General features: G+C 44.4%; 1 protein-coding gene across 1 annotated transcript in view; it reads right to left on the bottom strand.

Annotated features, from left to right (window-relative positions):
• LOC126474851 (transient receptor potential-gamma protein-like) overlaps positions 1–13,419 on the bottom strand; it is a 528,586-nt gene that overhangs the window by 60,676 nt on the left and 454,491 nt on the right. The window contains exon 19 of the mRNA XM_050102331.1: positions 13,195–13,371. Within this exon, the coding sequence (XP_049958288.1) occupies positions 13,195–13,371 (177 nt within the window). The remainder of the gene's footprint in view (positions 1–13,194; positions 13,372–13,419) is intronic.

Here is a 13,419-nt window from a genome sequence, read left to right as displayed (position 1 = left end):
GAAGTGCTTCACAAGCAAGCGAGAGGGATTATTTACCGCATTTATAACTTTTTCAAACATGAATTTGAAAGCAGATCTGCTACTGTCAACATTTGAAGACACAAGAACGGACTCCAGAACTGTGTGGTGTCGACAAGAGAACTGTAACGAGAATTGTAAACGAAAGTGTCAGAGCTGTAGGAACCGTAGAAAAAGTTGGTTTCGTGTCACCTGGTGAACATCGAAATCGCAAGGATCTTGTAACACAAATGGATGGTTTTCTTCATGTAAATGATGAGTGCCCGACATGACAGAGACTTGTTACAGTAATGCAGGAGAAAATTAGCTTCAATGATAAGTGCTTCATCAACGTAAAGAATTTTAAAAGACGTTGGTTCCTGATATGTTAAGTAGAGAAATTTTAGTTCAGAAAAGTGACATCGTTGCAGCACAAACTACAACCCATTTAAAGATTTGCGATGCAACAGGAGGCTGTAGTTCAACCTTGATGAAACATGGGTCAGTTATAATCATTCCAGGAAGATCTGATGGAAAATAAGTGATAGTACTGGTGGTTTTAAAGTTTTCATAGGAATAGATTCTCGGATAATTATTCTGCATGCTGACTCTTCTTCCGATAGTTCTGGCGATTTTAAAGTTTTCGTAGGAATAGATTCACGGATAATTATTCTGCGTGCTGACTCTTCTTTCGGGTTTGTTTCTGATAGTAAACTTGTATTTACGTGTAAGAAAAACAGCAGTCACTACCATTCGGAAATGAACGTTGTCAGTTTCGTAATGTGATTCATAATTCTTGTCATACCTTGCTTCGAAGTCGGTCGTTACTAGTTATAACTCCGTCACACCAAGTATAAACACTAGAAAAGCGGATATTTTTCTCTGGCTTTTAAATAAAAATATTAAGCACAGCATAAACCAGACTCGTGCCGATCTCCTGCAGCTGTTAGTTTATACAAGTCACGTCACAGAACGTACAAATTTGACTGCCTTGCATGTGAATGGGGTCATACGGTTTTGCGTTTACCCACGTGTCACTGTCATTATAGCCCTATGGAATTAATTTGGGCAATGGATAAGGCTATGTGGAAGAAAAAGAAATTGAAGATAACATTCACTGAATCACTTCTGTATGAGGCAATAGACAATGTGCCACCTCTAGCGTGGGCACCGCCTGTGTGATATGCTGAAAAGCTTCAGAGAGAATAATCTGACAGGGAAGTGATGATGGATATGAAGGCTTGAACCTATCGTCGTAAATTTACGCTCATATTGTTCGGAAACAGATTCAAGTATAAGGGACGGTGGTATTGCGATGTGGACTTTGGAACAAAGTAATAACATTTGTTACTTTTAAAGACTCGTGGTTTTAAAAATGTATTTGTCAACATATCATGCGTACATAACAATGAGAACGTTCTAGCCTCTTTGATTAAGACTTTGTATCCTTTTAATTATGCAGACTATGATGTTCAACATACTGCCCAAGAAGAAGTTAAGCTTCTCCCAACATGTTGTATGCTCTAATAACACGCGAGAATGCAGCTGGATAAATTCCTCAAAGTCCGATATTTCCACATGTAACCCCTGTCATTTTCAAGGCACGAACTGGATAATGCCCTAAAATGAGAGTAACTGTTAATTGTCGAAGTATCGATGGTTTTCGATGTTATCGATCATCATTCCCTGGAGTTATTTGCAGATGGTGGTTAATTATTTGCTTGTTCAATGGATTATAAATGCGGTCTCTCACTGTAATGTCGAACGAGTTAGTTTACACTCGTAATGTCCGTTAACAGTGAAAAATATGACAACTTACTGACCATTTTTACCACAGTGTTCTCATCAGTCTTTTTTACCACTAATTTTTTTATTGCAGTGATTACACTTAATTCATGTCCCTTATAATTAACCGGGCTGTTATGCCGTGGTTGGTTGGTGAATTCTTTCTCAAATCCCAACTTTTCGTCCCCGTCTACGGGAGACATCTTCAAGGGGGTCCGTAGGTCGATGGAAGGTCCAACACACCCACTGGCTCGCTACTGACTGCCGCTAAATTCCGTGTCCGCGCGCTCCCGCGCCGCGGCGTGACGTCACGTGTTTTGAAAACGTCAGTGCAATTGGCCGTTGTCCGCTGCCGTCGGCCGCCGTTGCCATCACCCAGTAGTGGACAGGTGGTACACAACTTCTTTAACACCGGCATCCATATACCGTTTAATTTCACGCCCTCCTCCTTACGATTGAAATTATTAGGGTGTTTAGCGATTTCGATTGCCTCCCTGTAGAGCCTTTCGTAATATCCGCCTGTGGCCGCTAGTACTTGCATCTCCTCGAAACGAATATGGTGGTTCCCTGGCTGGAAAGCATGCTCCGCAACAGCTGATCGTTCCGTTTCTCCTCTTCTACAATTGCCCTTGTGCTCTTCCAAACGTTTTGAAACCGTTCGTTTAGTGGTACCCACATAAACATCTCCACAGCTACATGGGATCCTATACACTCCAGATTTTTCCAATGGTTTGCGAGCGTCCTTGGCAGGCTTAAGGTATTCCTTTATCTTCCTGGTGGGCTTGTAAATTACAGTAATATTCCGCTTCGTCAAGATCCTCCCTACTCTTTCCGTTACATTTTTAACAAACGGCAGGAAAACCTTAGATTTGTCGTAGCTTGTACGTCACTATGATTTCTGCGAGGCTGTCTCAACGCGCGACATGAAATGGCTGGGTCTATACCCATGGTGTATTTGAAGAACCAGCGTCCTTGAAAACGCTCTGTCTTACGAGGTGTTCCTTGATGGTGCGGATTCAGGGTTATAGGGGTCGGTTTTCCCCTGGGTAGATGATGTTAGTGGAGGCGGCGGCGATGATGATGTAAGTGTATGTTTGCGCATGAATTTATATGACTAACGCCTGAATTGGCGATGGATGCTAGTGATTGGTGCTCTCTGGCCAGGGTTTTCATCCCTTCCCAGAGAGTTGATGAGTTGGTGTGGTGATGCGTTCGATGATTCGTAGAATTTTAATGATTTTTGTTTTATGAGATGATAGAATGATGGCTGTCCTAACATTGCTCTGATCTCCTCACTGCTCGAGAACCACGGAGCGTCTGCAACTATACGGAAGGCTTTGTTTTGGATGATTTCCAACTGTTTGAGGTTCTCAACGCGCGTTTTATTTCGGTGGACGAATATCCGTTCTTCATTACTACATTGTGGAGATGTTCCATCTCAGCTTCGAGCAACTCAGGTTCACAAATATTTCTAGCTCTGTCCGCTAACGTCTTGATAACACTCCGCTTCTGTTGTGGGTGGTGGTTCGAATCCCGGTGCAAATAACGGTCCGTGTGCGTGGGTTTGCGGTATACTGAGTGGCCCAAACTACTACTTTCGTTTCTAAAAAAAAGCACATCGAGGAAATGTAATTTGCCGTCTACCTCCTCCTCCATTGTAAACTGAATTCTCGAGTTTATACTATTCAGATGTTCGTGGAACCGGCTTAGTTCCTCCCTGCCATGTCTCCACAGCACAAACGTGTCATCCACGTATCGGAGCCATACATTTGGTTTTTTGCTGGCAGTACCTAAGGCCTGTTCTTCGAATTTCTCCATAAAGAAGTTTGCAATTACGGGACTTAGGGGGCTTCCCATAGCCACGCCATCCGTTTGCTCATAAAACTGTTCATTCCACTTGAAGTATGTGGTCGTCAAACAACACTTAAACAGTTCTGAAATATCGGCAGGAAAAATTCGATCCAGCTGTTCCAATACATCATTAAGTGGAACCATGGTAAACAGCGATACCACATCGAAGCTGACCAATATGTCCTCCGGCTGGACCACTATGCCATTCAATTTGCTGATGTCATAATAGACATGACATTTCCGGCCGTGAAAGTCTACATTTTAGTATTACACATAATTACAGTCAAACGCATCAACACACACACCTTATGCACATTTTTCAAAATGCTATTGAGTAGAAGCAAATATAATGATTTCATTTTGTGGTTGAAGTTGATTTTGTTGTGTATTAAATTTTTACTTATAATACAGTTCAAATCGCAATAAATAATCATTATTGCAAGCAGTTTCAATGATCTTGTCGTTAGACGATTGTTATTTTGAAAAAAAAAAATTGTACTTCACGTCTTCACATAGCTGTGTCAGCTGTTTTCGCCTCCCGACGTCATGCAGAGTAAATCTTTGGAGCAGTGGTCGCAATGTCGTCAAGACGTGAATTAATATTTCTCTGATGACGACTGATCCAAATTGGTTTTCCCCTCATAGGTGTGAACGTATAATACGATGTACCATAGGCAAATGCGTCAGACTGTTGTTCGCAGCAACGCAGTTCGGCAACGTGGATTTTGTTTGCCCGTTCTATGCTGCCGCGCATACGCAGTTCTCATCCCTTCACAGCTCCGCCTCTATGCGCGGAAGCGTCGTCTTACGTGACGCTAGCTATAGTATAGTCGAATCAAGCAAATGTGAATGATGTATTCCTTCGAAGAACAAGTCGACACGCTTCTCATTTACGGAGAATGCCAACGAAATTCAGTGAGAGCTAGAGACTTATACGCAGAGAGATATCCTCAAATGTACTCACCCGGCATGGGCTCTTTCACGCATCGGAAACTTATCGAGCAAAGGAAAGTTACTAATGAGGAAACGGAAATTGGTACTCTTGCAACTGTGGTTCGACATTCTTGTGTTAGTTCACGTCATATCTCAAGGGAATCTGGCATGAGCCAGAGTAGTGTTGTTCGTGTTTTGCATCGCCATAAATATCATCCTTACCATATCAGTGTCCACCAAGAATTAACTGGTACGGATTGTATGCGTTGCATTGAATTCTGCCGATGGGTTCAACTTCAGATTCAGAGGGACGACACATTTATGAATTTAATTTTCTTTACTGATGAGGCTGCATTAACGAACCATGGATATGTTAATTTGCATAACATGCATTATTCGGCAACTGAAAATCCATGTCGGCGGCGGCAAGTTGCACACCAAAAACCATGGTCGGTGAATGTATGGTGTGGGATTCTTGACGACAGAATTATAGGCCCCTATTTCATCGAAGGAAATCTCAATGTTAGGAAGTACACCACATTCCTGCAAGAAACATTAGGTCTGTTATTGGAAGAAATACCTTTAGGAACAAGGAACAGAATGTGGTAACAACAGGATGGGTTTCCGGCACATTTTTCGCCGATGGCTAGAATTCAGTTGCAGAGACAATTCCCAAATTGTTGTATTGGATGCGAAAGAGATGTGCCATGGCTAGCTCGTTCGCCAGACTTGATGCCTCTCGTTTTTTTCTTGTGGGAATTCGTAAAGGACATTGTTTATAAAGACATTCCAACTACACCTGAAGGTATGCGAGAGAGTTGTCAGACCATGTGCTTCGATAAGAGCCGATGTGATAAGGAATGCCACTCAGTCCATGATAAGGAGATTGCAGCACTGCATTGAAAACAATGGTCATCACTTCGAACACCCTCTGTAAATGGACGTTCATGCCACCTTTGTGACCTTCAAAGACCTTACTGTTACACATCATTGGATTCGTCTCGATAGCCGCTATCAGAAAATAAGTACCAACCTATAGCACCCCATTTCAAAAAACAGTTAACCTTGGTATCTCTGACGGGAGGGACCCCACCTAGCAACAAAAAACCAACGTCATATTATCACCCCGTTGTCCCATGCAACTTCTGTCCCACAAACTTTTCAGCTCCTATCATACTTTTGGAGTTATTCTTGGTGGCAATAGTTAGTGACTTACCCTGTATATTACCCACTGTTCACATGCGTAGAAATCTTAGCTGAAAAATTTATATTGAAGTACCTGCTCTTTGTTAGAGTGGTTGGAGCCACACGGCTACGTAGTAAAAGTAAAAAAAGTTAAAAGATGTTATCGAAATCTAAAGGAAATTAATAGGCAAAAGCACGCCGTTATCACCCCGTCTACATCTGCATCTGCGTCATTACTCTAGTATACACAATTAAGTGCCTGGCAGAGGGTTCAATGAACCACCTTGAAGCTGTCTCTCTGCTGTTCCCCTCCCGAACGGTGCGCGGAAAAATGAGCACTTAAATTTTTCTGTGCGAGCCCTCATTTCTCTTATTTTATCGTGATGATGTAGGTGGGTGCCAACAGAATGTTTTCGCAATCGGAGGAGAAAACTGGTGATCGAAATTTTATGAGAAGATCCCGTCGCAACGAAAAACGCCTTTGTTTTAGTGATTGCCACTCCAATTCACGTATCATGTCTGCGGCACTATCTCCCCTATTTCACGATGATACAAAACGAGCCGCCTTCTTTGAACTTTTTCAATATCATCCGTCAGTCCCACCTGATACGGAACCCACACCGCACAGCAATACTCCAGAATAGGGCGGACAAGTGTAGTGTAAGGAGTCTCTTTGGTAGATCTGTTGCACCTTCTAAGTGTTCTGCCAATGAAACCCAGTCTTTGGTTTGCTCTACCCACAACATTATGTATGTGATCGTCCCAAATTAGGTTATTTGTAATTATAATGCCAAAGTATTTAGTTGAATTTACAGCCTTCAGATTTGTGTGACTTATCGCATAAAGGAAATTTAGCGGATTTCTTTTAATACTCATGTGAATAACTTCACACTTATCTTTATTCAGGATCAATTACCACTTTTCGCGCCACACAGATATATTATCTAAATCATTTTGCAATTTGTTTTGGTCATCTGATGACTTTACAAAACGATAAATGACAGAATCATCTGCAAATAATCTAAGAGGGCTACTTAGATTGTGTCCTATGTCGTTATATAGATCAGGAACAATAAGAGGGCCTATAGCACTTCCTTAGTGAACGCCGGATACTACTTCTGTTTTACTCGATGACTTTCCGTCTGTTACTATGAACTGTGACCTTTCTGACAGGAAATCACGAATCCAGTCGCACAACTGAGGCGATATTTCATAGGCACACAGTTTGGTTAGAAGACGCTTGTGAGGAACGGTGTCGAAAGCCTTCTGAAAATCTAGAAATATAGAGTCAATTTGACATCCCCAGTCGACAGCACCCATTACTTCATGAGTATAAAGAGCTAGTTGTGTTTCGCAAGAACGATATTTTCTGAATCCGTGCTGACTGTGTGTCAGTAAATCGTTTTCTTCGAGGTACTTCGTATGAAGTTTCCGTACATTGAAAACTAACTCCGAACCACTGGAAAAAAAGCCGCGTCCCAGCAATGCCCTAACTGAAGCGGACCAGAAAAGGGGCGTATTAGTAAAATTAACTACAATACACATGTAACTTTAAAGGCGAGCATTTTACGTTAGCCAGCCGAAGTGGCCGTGCGGTTAAGGGCGCTGCAGTCTGGAGCCGCAGGACCGCTACGGTCGCAGGTTCGAATCCTGCCTCGGGCATGGATGTTTGTGATGTCCTTAGGTTAGTTGAGTTTTAGTTCCAGGTTCTAGGGGACTAATGACCTCAGCAGTTGAGTCCCATAGTGCTCGGAGCCAACCATTTTACGTTAGGCTTTGCCGTAACTGCTACTGACACTGTAGTGTAATAAATATGTAATGTACTGAATCGACTGTGAGAAAGCTAACTGGCAAAGACGTTATCTGAGAGACTCTATGATAATTATATCGTTGACTCGGAATATTACTCTCTCTGTTGTTTACTCGTAACTAAGGGTAACTAGAGTTTTCTGTTCGCTTCTTTCGATGTTATGTGGAGAATTGCACAAGAGACACAATAAACCGGTATTATTTCATGAGAACAAAGGTGAGCGTCACGACCTTTATTAGTATTTTTGGAAGTATTGAAATAGCAGAATTGTTTCAGATTGAATGCAACGTGTACGGGATGAGACGTGGACAACAGCAGTCGAACCTGCAATCTCATGTATGAATAGTTGCTAAAAATATCCAGCCGTCTCTCCCAAGACTCTTCATACGCGCAACAAACAGTAATTCTTTAACAGCATTATCAGAGACAATTTTATTACGGTGTTACGACTTTTTACTGCGAGCATAATACATCGACAACAGACAAATAAAAAAATAGACAAACACATGAAAGAATCTAACACAACAATAAATGAAACAACAAGCGTACTGTAACCAGTCACTGTTTATTTATCTCCACGACGCATTTCAGAGGTTTAAACTTCCATCTTCAGGTGGATTTACATTTGTTAGTCTGACATTTGTGTGTGTTGTGTTACGATTTTTTGGCGGAACTTGTGGCACTGTCTCCAGTGGTCACAGGTTACTTTCACTGTCGTAACACATCACATGTACACTGTCGTATTCTGTAAACAAATATGGAGTTTTGTGTACAGAATATGACAGTGTACATGTGATGTGTTACGACAGTGAATGTAACTTGTGACCACTGGAGACAGTGCCACAAGTTCCGCCAAAAAATCGTAACACAACACACACAAATGTCAGACTAACAAATGTAAATCCACCTGACGATGGAGTTCGAAACCTTTGAAACGCGTCGTGGAGATAAATAAACAATGACTGGTTACAGTACACATGTTGTTTCATTTGAATACAATACACCTTACCCTGATACTTCACCGTTCAACCTGACTACACGGTCACAGAGTCCGTCCATTCCCTTAGCCAGCCAGAAACCGAATGACGAAAATGGCGCGGAACTCCCTAACGGGGTGACTTTGCTGCCGCTACCGATGTATTATACAACCTACAATGTTATACCTCGCCTTCAAAAACCACGCTCGAGTACACTATGTGATCACAAGTATCACGACACCCCTTTAAACATACGTCTTTCATATTAGGTGCATTGTGCTGCCAGGTACTCCGTATCAGCGATCTCAGTAGTCATTAGACATCGTGAGAGAGCACAATGGGGCCCTCCGCGGTACTCACGGGCTTCGAACGTGGTCAGCTGATTGGGTGTTACTTGAGTCATACGTCTGTATACGAGATTTCCGCACTCCTAAACATCCCTAGCTCCACTGTTTCCGATGTGATAGTGGCGTGGAAACGTGATGGGACACGTACAGCACAAAAGCGTACAGGCCGACCTCGTCTGTTGACTGACAGACACCGCCGACAGTTGAAGAGGGTCTTAATGTGTAATAGGCAGACATCTATCCAGACCATCAGACAGAAATTCCGAACTACATCAGGATCCACTGCAAGTAGTATGACAGTTAGGCGGGAGGTGAGAAAACTTGGATTTCAAGGTCAAGCGGCTGCTCAAGTGGAAAAACGTTGTGTGGAGTGATGAATCACGGTACGCAATGTGGCGATCCGATGGCAGGGTGTGGGTATGGCGAATGCCCGGTGGACGTCATTTGTCAGCGTGTGTAGTGTCAACAGTGAAATTGGGAGGCAGTGGTGTTATTGTGTGGTCGTGTAATTCATGGAGGGGACTTGCAACCCTTGTTGTTTTGCGTGGCACAATCACAGCACAGACCTACGTTGATGTTTTAAGCACTTTCTTGCTTCCCACTGTTGAAGAGCAATTCGGGGATGGCGATTGCACCTGTCAACACGTTCGAGCACCTGTTCATAATGCATGGCCGTTGGCGGAGTGGTTACACGACAGTAACATCCCTGTAATGGACTGGCTTGCGCAGAGCCCTGACCTGAATCCTATAGAACATCTTTGGGATGTTTTGGAACTCCGACTTCGTGCCAGGCCTCACCAACCGACATCGATACCTCTCCTCAGTGCAGCACTCCGTGTAGAATGGGCTGCCATTCCCCTAGAAACCTTACAGCACCTGACTGAACGTATGCCTGCAAGAGTGGAAGCTGTCATTAAGTCTAAGGGTGAGCCAACACTATATTGTATTCCAGCATTACCGGATACTTTTGATCAGATAGTGTACGTATTCGGATCCTCTCGCTAACTACGCGGAAACTACTACTTCTGCAGAAAAAATGGACAAGACGCTTTTTGCAGCAATTTTAATGTTGCTAAATACTAGAGTTCGTAGTTTTCGAGTTATTCGAGAAAAACATTCAAAATTCACCTTCAAACGCAGGACAACTGCCCCACCCAGTCACACCGGTCAGGATTTATAATACGTTGTTCATGGCAACTCCCTCCTACCACTGTATAAACATTTGCAACTGCATGAATTATTTCGCACAGTCGATCCTTTTTGGTCATTGACTGGCCTTACTACGGCACTGGCTTATTCGAGCACACAAAAATTGTAAAATTGCCTTATGTGTAAATTTTACTTAACAATTTTGTGAATTTTAACAGCGCAAAGTGAACATTTACATCGTTCTATTTGTCAGGCTTTCTGACTACGAAATTACTTTGCTTGTAAAAGTTAAATTTGCATCCAATGGTCAGCGTAATTATTTTTTGCATAACGTTTACGAAAGTCGCTTTTGTTTCATTGTCCTCACTGGCACGTTTAAATAAATAATTTTAACGAAACAGCAGACTACGCTGGTGTAATTATCCAAAAGGTCGAATATCAGGGACAGTTCATGTAGTCGGAAATGTTTGTGCAATGGTAGAGGTGAATGACACGATCCTGACTGGTGAGCGACGAGTGCGGGGCTGAAGGTGCGCTTAGAGGTCATTTTGTACGTTTTTCTCGAAAACCGTGGGATCCGGAGAAAAAGTTTCCTCGTACAAAATTTAACTACATCAAATTGCCTAAAAAAAGGTCCTATTCATTTTTTTCCCCTGTGGGACTAACAGTTTGCGCATGGCGAGCGAGAGAATATGAAACCTCGAGAGCGGTTTTTGAAGGCGAGATATAGCACTGCGGGCTGCATAGAACATCATTAGCGGAACTGAATCCCTCCGACTAAAGGACCTACGTAGTGAACAACATCGGTAGTTCCGTGAAGCTTTTCGCGGGTGACGCTCTTGTATACAGAGTAGTCGCAAGACTAGACAACTGTAGTGAGATACCGGAAGACCTGCAGAGGGTGACGCTCGGTGCAGGGAGTGATGGTTCAAATGGCTCTGAGCACTATGGGACTTAACTTCTTAGATCATCAGTCCCATAGAACTACTTGAACCTAACTAACCTAAGGACATCACACACATCCATGCCCGAGGCAGGATTCGAACCTGCGACCGTAGCGGTCGCGCGGTTCCAGACTGTAGCGCCTAGAACCGCTCGGCCACCTCGGCCGGCTGTGCAGGGAGTGGCAAGTGAGGCTCACCATAAAGAAGTACAGCGTACTGCACGTAAATAGGCAGAAAGAACCGTTATTGTACGATTACACGACTGCACGGTATTCACTGTAGGAAGTCACATGTACCTATATTAAAGCTGTGGAGGCGTGCGCGTGGAGCGATTTGAACTAGGGAGACCACACAAAACGAATCACAGGAAGGGCAGAGGGCAGACTGAGATTCACTGGAAGAATCGTCAGGAAGTGGAATACTCCGACGAAGGAGCAATATTACAAATCCGTTTCGGCCAATACTTTACTACTGTTCGTTAATTTGGGATGCATATGAGATGTGATTGGCAGAGAAAAGAGAAAGGATTCGAAGAAAAGCGGAGCACGAAAATGTCACGTAGATGCTCAGCTAACTGTGTTGAGAGACGATACAAGGAAGGGGTTCTGCATCACGGTGTGGTCTGCTGTGAGACTTCCTACCAGAATGTCCTCATCCGTAGCGTAGCGGTAGCGTTAGCGCCCACCACGCAGGGGGCCCGGGTTCGATGCCTGGCAGAGGACTGGGTGTTGTGTGGCCTTCATCATCACTGACTCGCAAGTCGCCGATGTGGCGTCACCTAAAAAGGACTTGCAATACGGCGGCCGAACTCCCCCGAATGGGGCCTCCAGGCCAGCAATGCCATACGACCATTTAATTTTTTTCCTTACTAGAGTCAGCCAATACATCACAGCCTCCCATGTACATCTCCAGAAAAGACCGCGAACGCGAAACCAGGAAAGGAAAAGGGCGAGCGGCGGAGGTACACAAAGTACCCTCCGCCACACACCGTAGACGTAGTTGCAGACGTAGACCGGCGTCAAGGAGAGCCCCCTGACACTCTGGTCCACCGGCCTGCTGAGTGAGTTTAGCTGGAGTGACGTGGTGCGCCACGAGGCGCAGCAGGGCTGTGGCGTAAGGCTCTGGACTTGCCTCCTCCGTGCTGTGCTAACACTGCCAGCAGGACTGCTACACCTGCAGTGGGCTCGTCCGAGGGAGCTGAGGTTTCAGCGGCGGTGTCAGTGCACGAGTTTGCTCGTATTGTGTTTTACTGCAAAAGAGGGGTTGTTTCACAACTGCTTCCACTGACACTGTGTAAGTGAGGGAGGGTTCTTAAAGAATGTGGAACCAGTCCCCAAAATAAAAACTGGGTCGAATAACAATGCAGAAGGTCAACTAATCCTCGATAATGTCAGAAAGCATACACTGCAGCTAGTCATTTTCTTTACAGTTATCTTTTTACATATTTTGTTACGATATAAATTAGCTTTATTATTTACAGAACACAATTTATCGTCAACTTCTGAAGGATCTGCCTCGTCACTGCAACCACACTCTTATATTTTGTTCTGTGGTTGTTATTTCTCGATAATTTTACATTCAATTACCTTAGGTAGATATTCTCATACTTTCCCTGTCCTCCGCTCCATTTTCTTTTCCAAATTTTTTCCTCGCAATTTATTTTTTAAAAGCTTATCGTCTCTATCTGGCCAGAAATAAGTCCCTGCGAAAGTTTACGAATAAAGAACGTCAGCGACTTCAAAGGCAGACAAAAATGACTATTGCAACATCAGAGAAGGTCGAAGTAAGAATTCTCGATAGTCGAAGTCCGCGTCAGCACAAAAATGGTTCAAATGGCCCTACTAAGCAGTATGGGACTTGACATCTGAGGTCATCAGTCCCATAGACTCACAACTGCTTAAACCTAAGTAACGTAAGGACGTCACACACACACACTCGTGCCCGAGGCAGGATTCGAACCTGCGACCGTAGCAACAGGGCGGTTCCGGACTGAAGCGCCTAGAACCACTCGGCCACAGCGGCCGGCCGTGTCGGCACAGCTCGAAGAAGACACGGACTGCCTACCCGCACTGTGCAGAATACAAACTGATATCGTCAGGACGATTTGAACTGAGTCGAGTTGCAGTGTCAAAAGAAACAGCGTGCCGCCACAGTGCAGCAACAACGAGGGACACGGTGAAGCAGTAAAGGAGAAGAGACGCGGCTGTCGTACTCACGTGACGCACGAGTCGCACGTCGCCGCTCGTCGTCGTCGACACTTGTACGGACTGCGGCGGCTGCGGCGGCTGCTGCAGGTGGTGGCGGTGGGGATGGGGGTGGTGCGCGGGCGGCGGCGCGGCCAGCACGGCCTCGCAGGAGCGCGTCGGCACGCTGGACGCTCTCTGCAGCTGCAGCTGGCGGCGGCCGCAACACGGCGACAGCGCGCTCGCACCTGCAGGCAC

Source organism: Schistocerca serialis, chromosome 4, assembly GCF_023864345.2.
Source record: "Schistocerca serialis cubense isolate TAMUIC-IGC-003099 chromosome 4, iqSchSeri2.2, whole genome shotgun sequence".
In the NCBI taxonomy this organism is placed as follows: Eukaryota; Metazoa; Arthropoda; class Insecta; order Orthoptera; family Acrididae; genus Schistocerca; species Schistocerca serialis.
The sequence above is the reverse complement of the archived record's forward strand: the minus strand, read 5'-3'. Positions and strand labels throughout refer to the sequence as shown.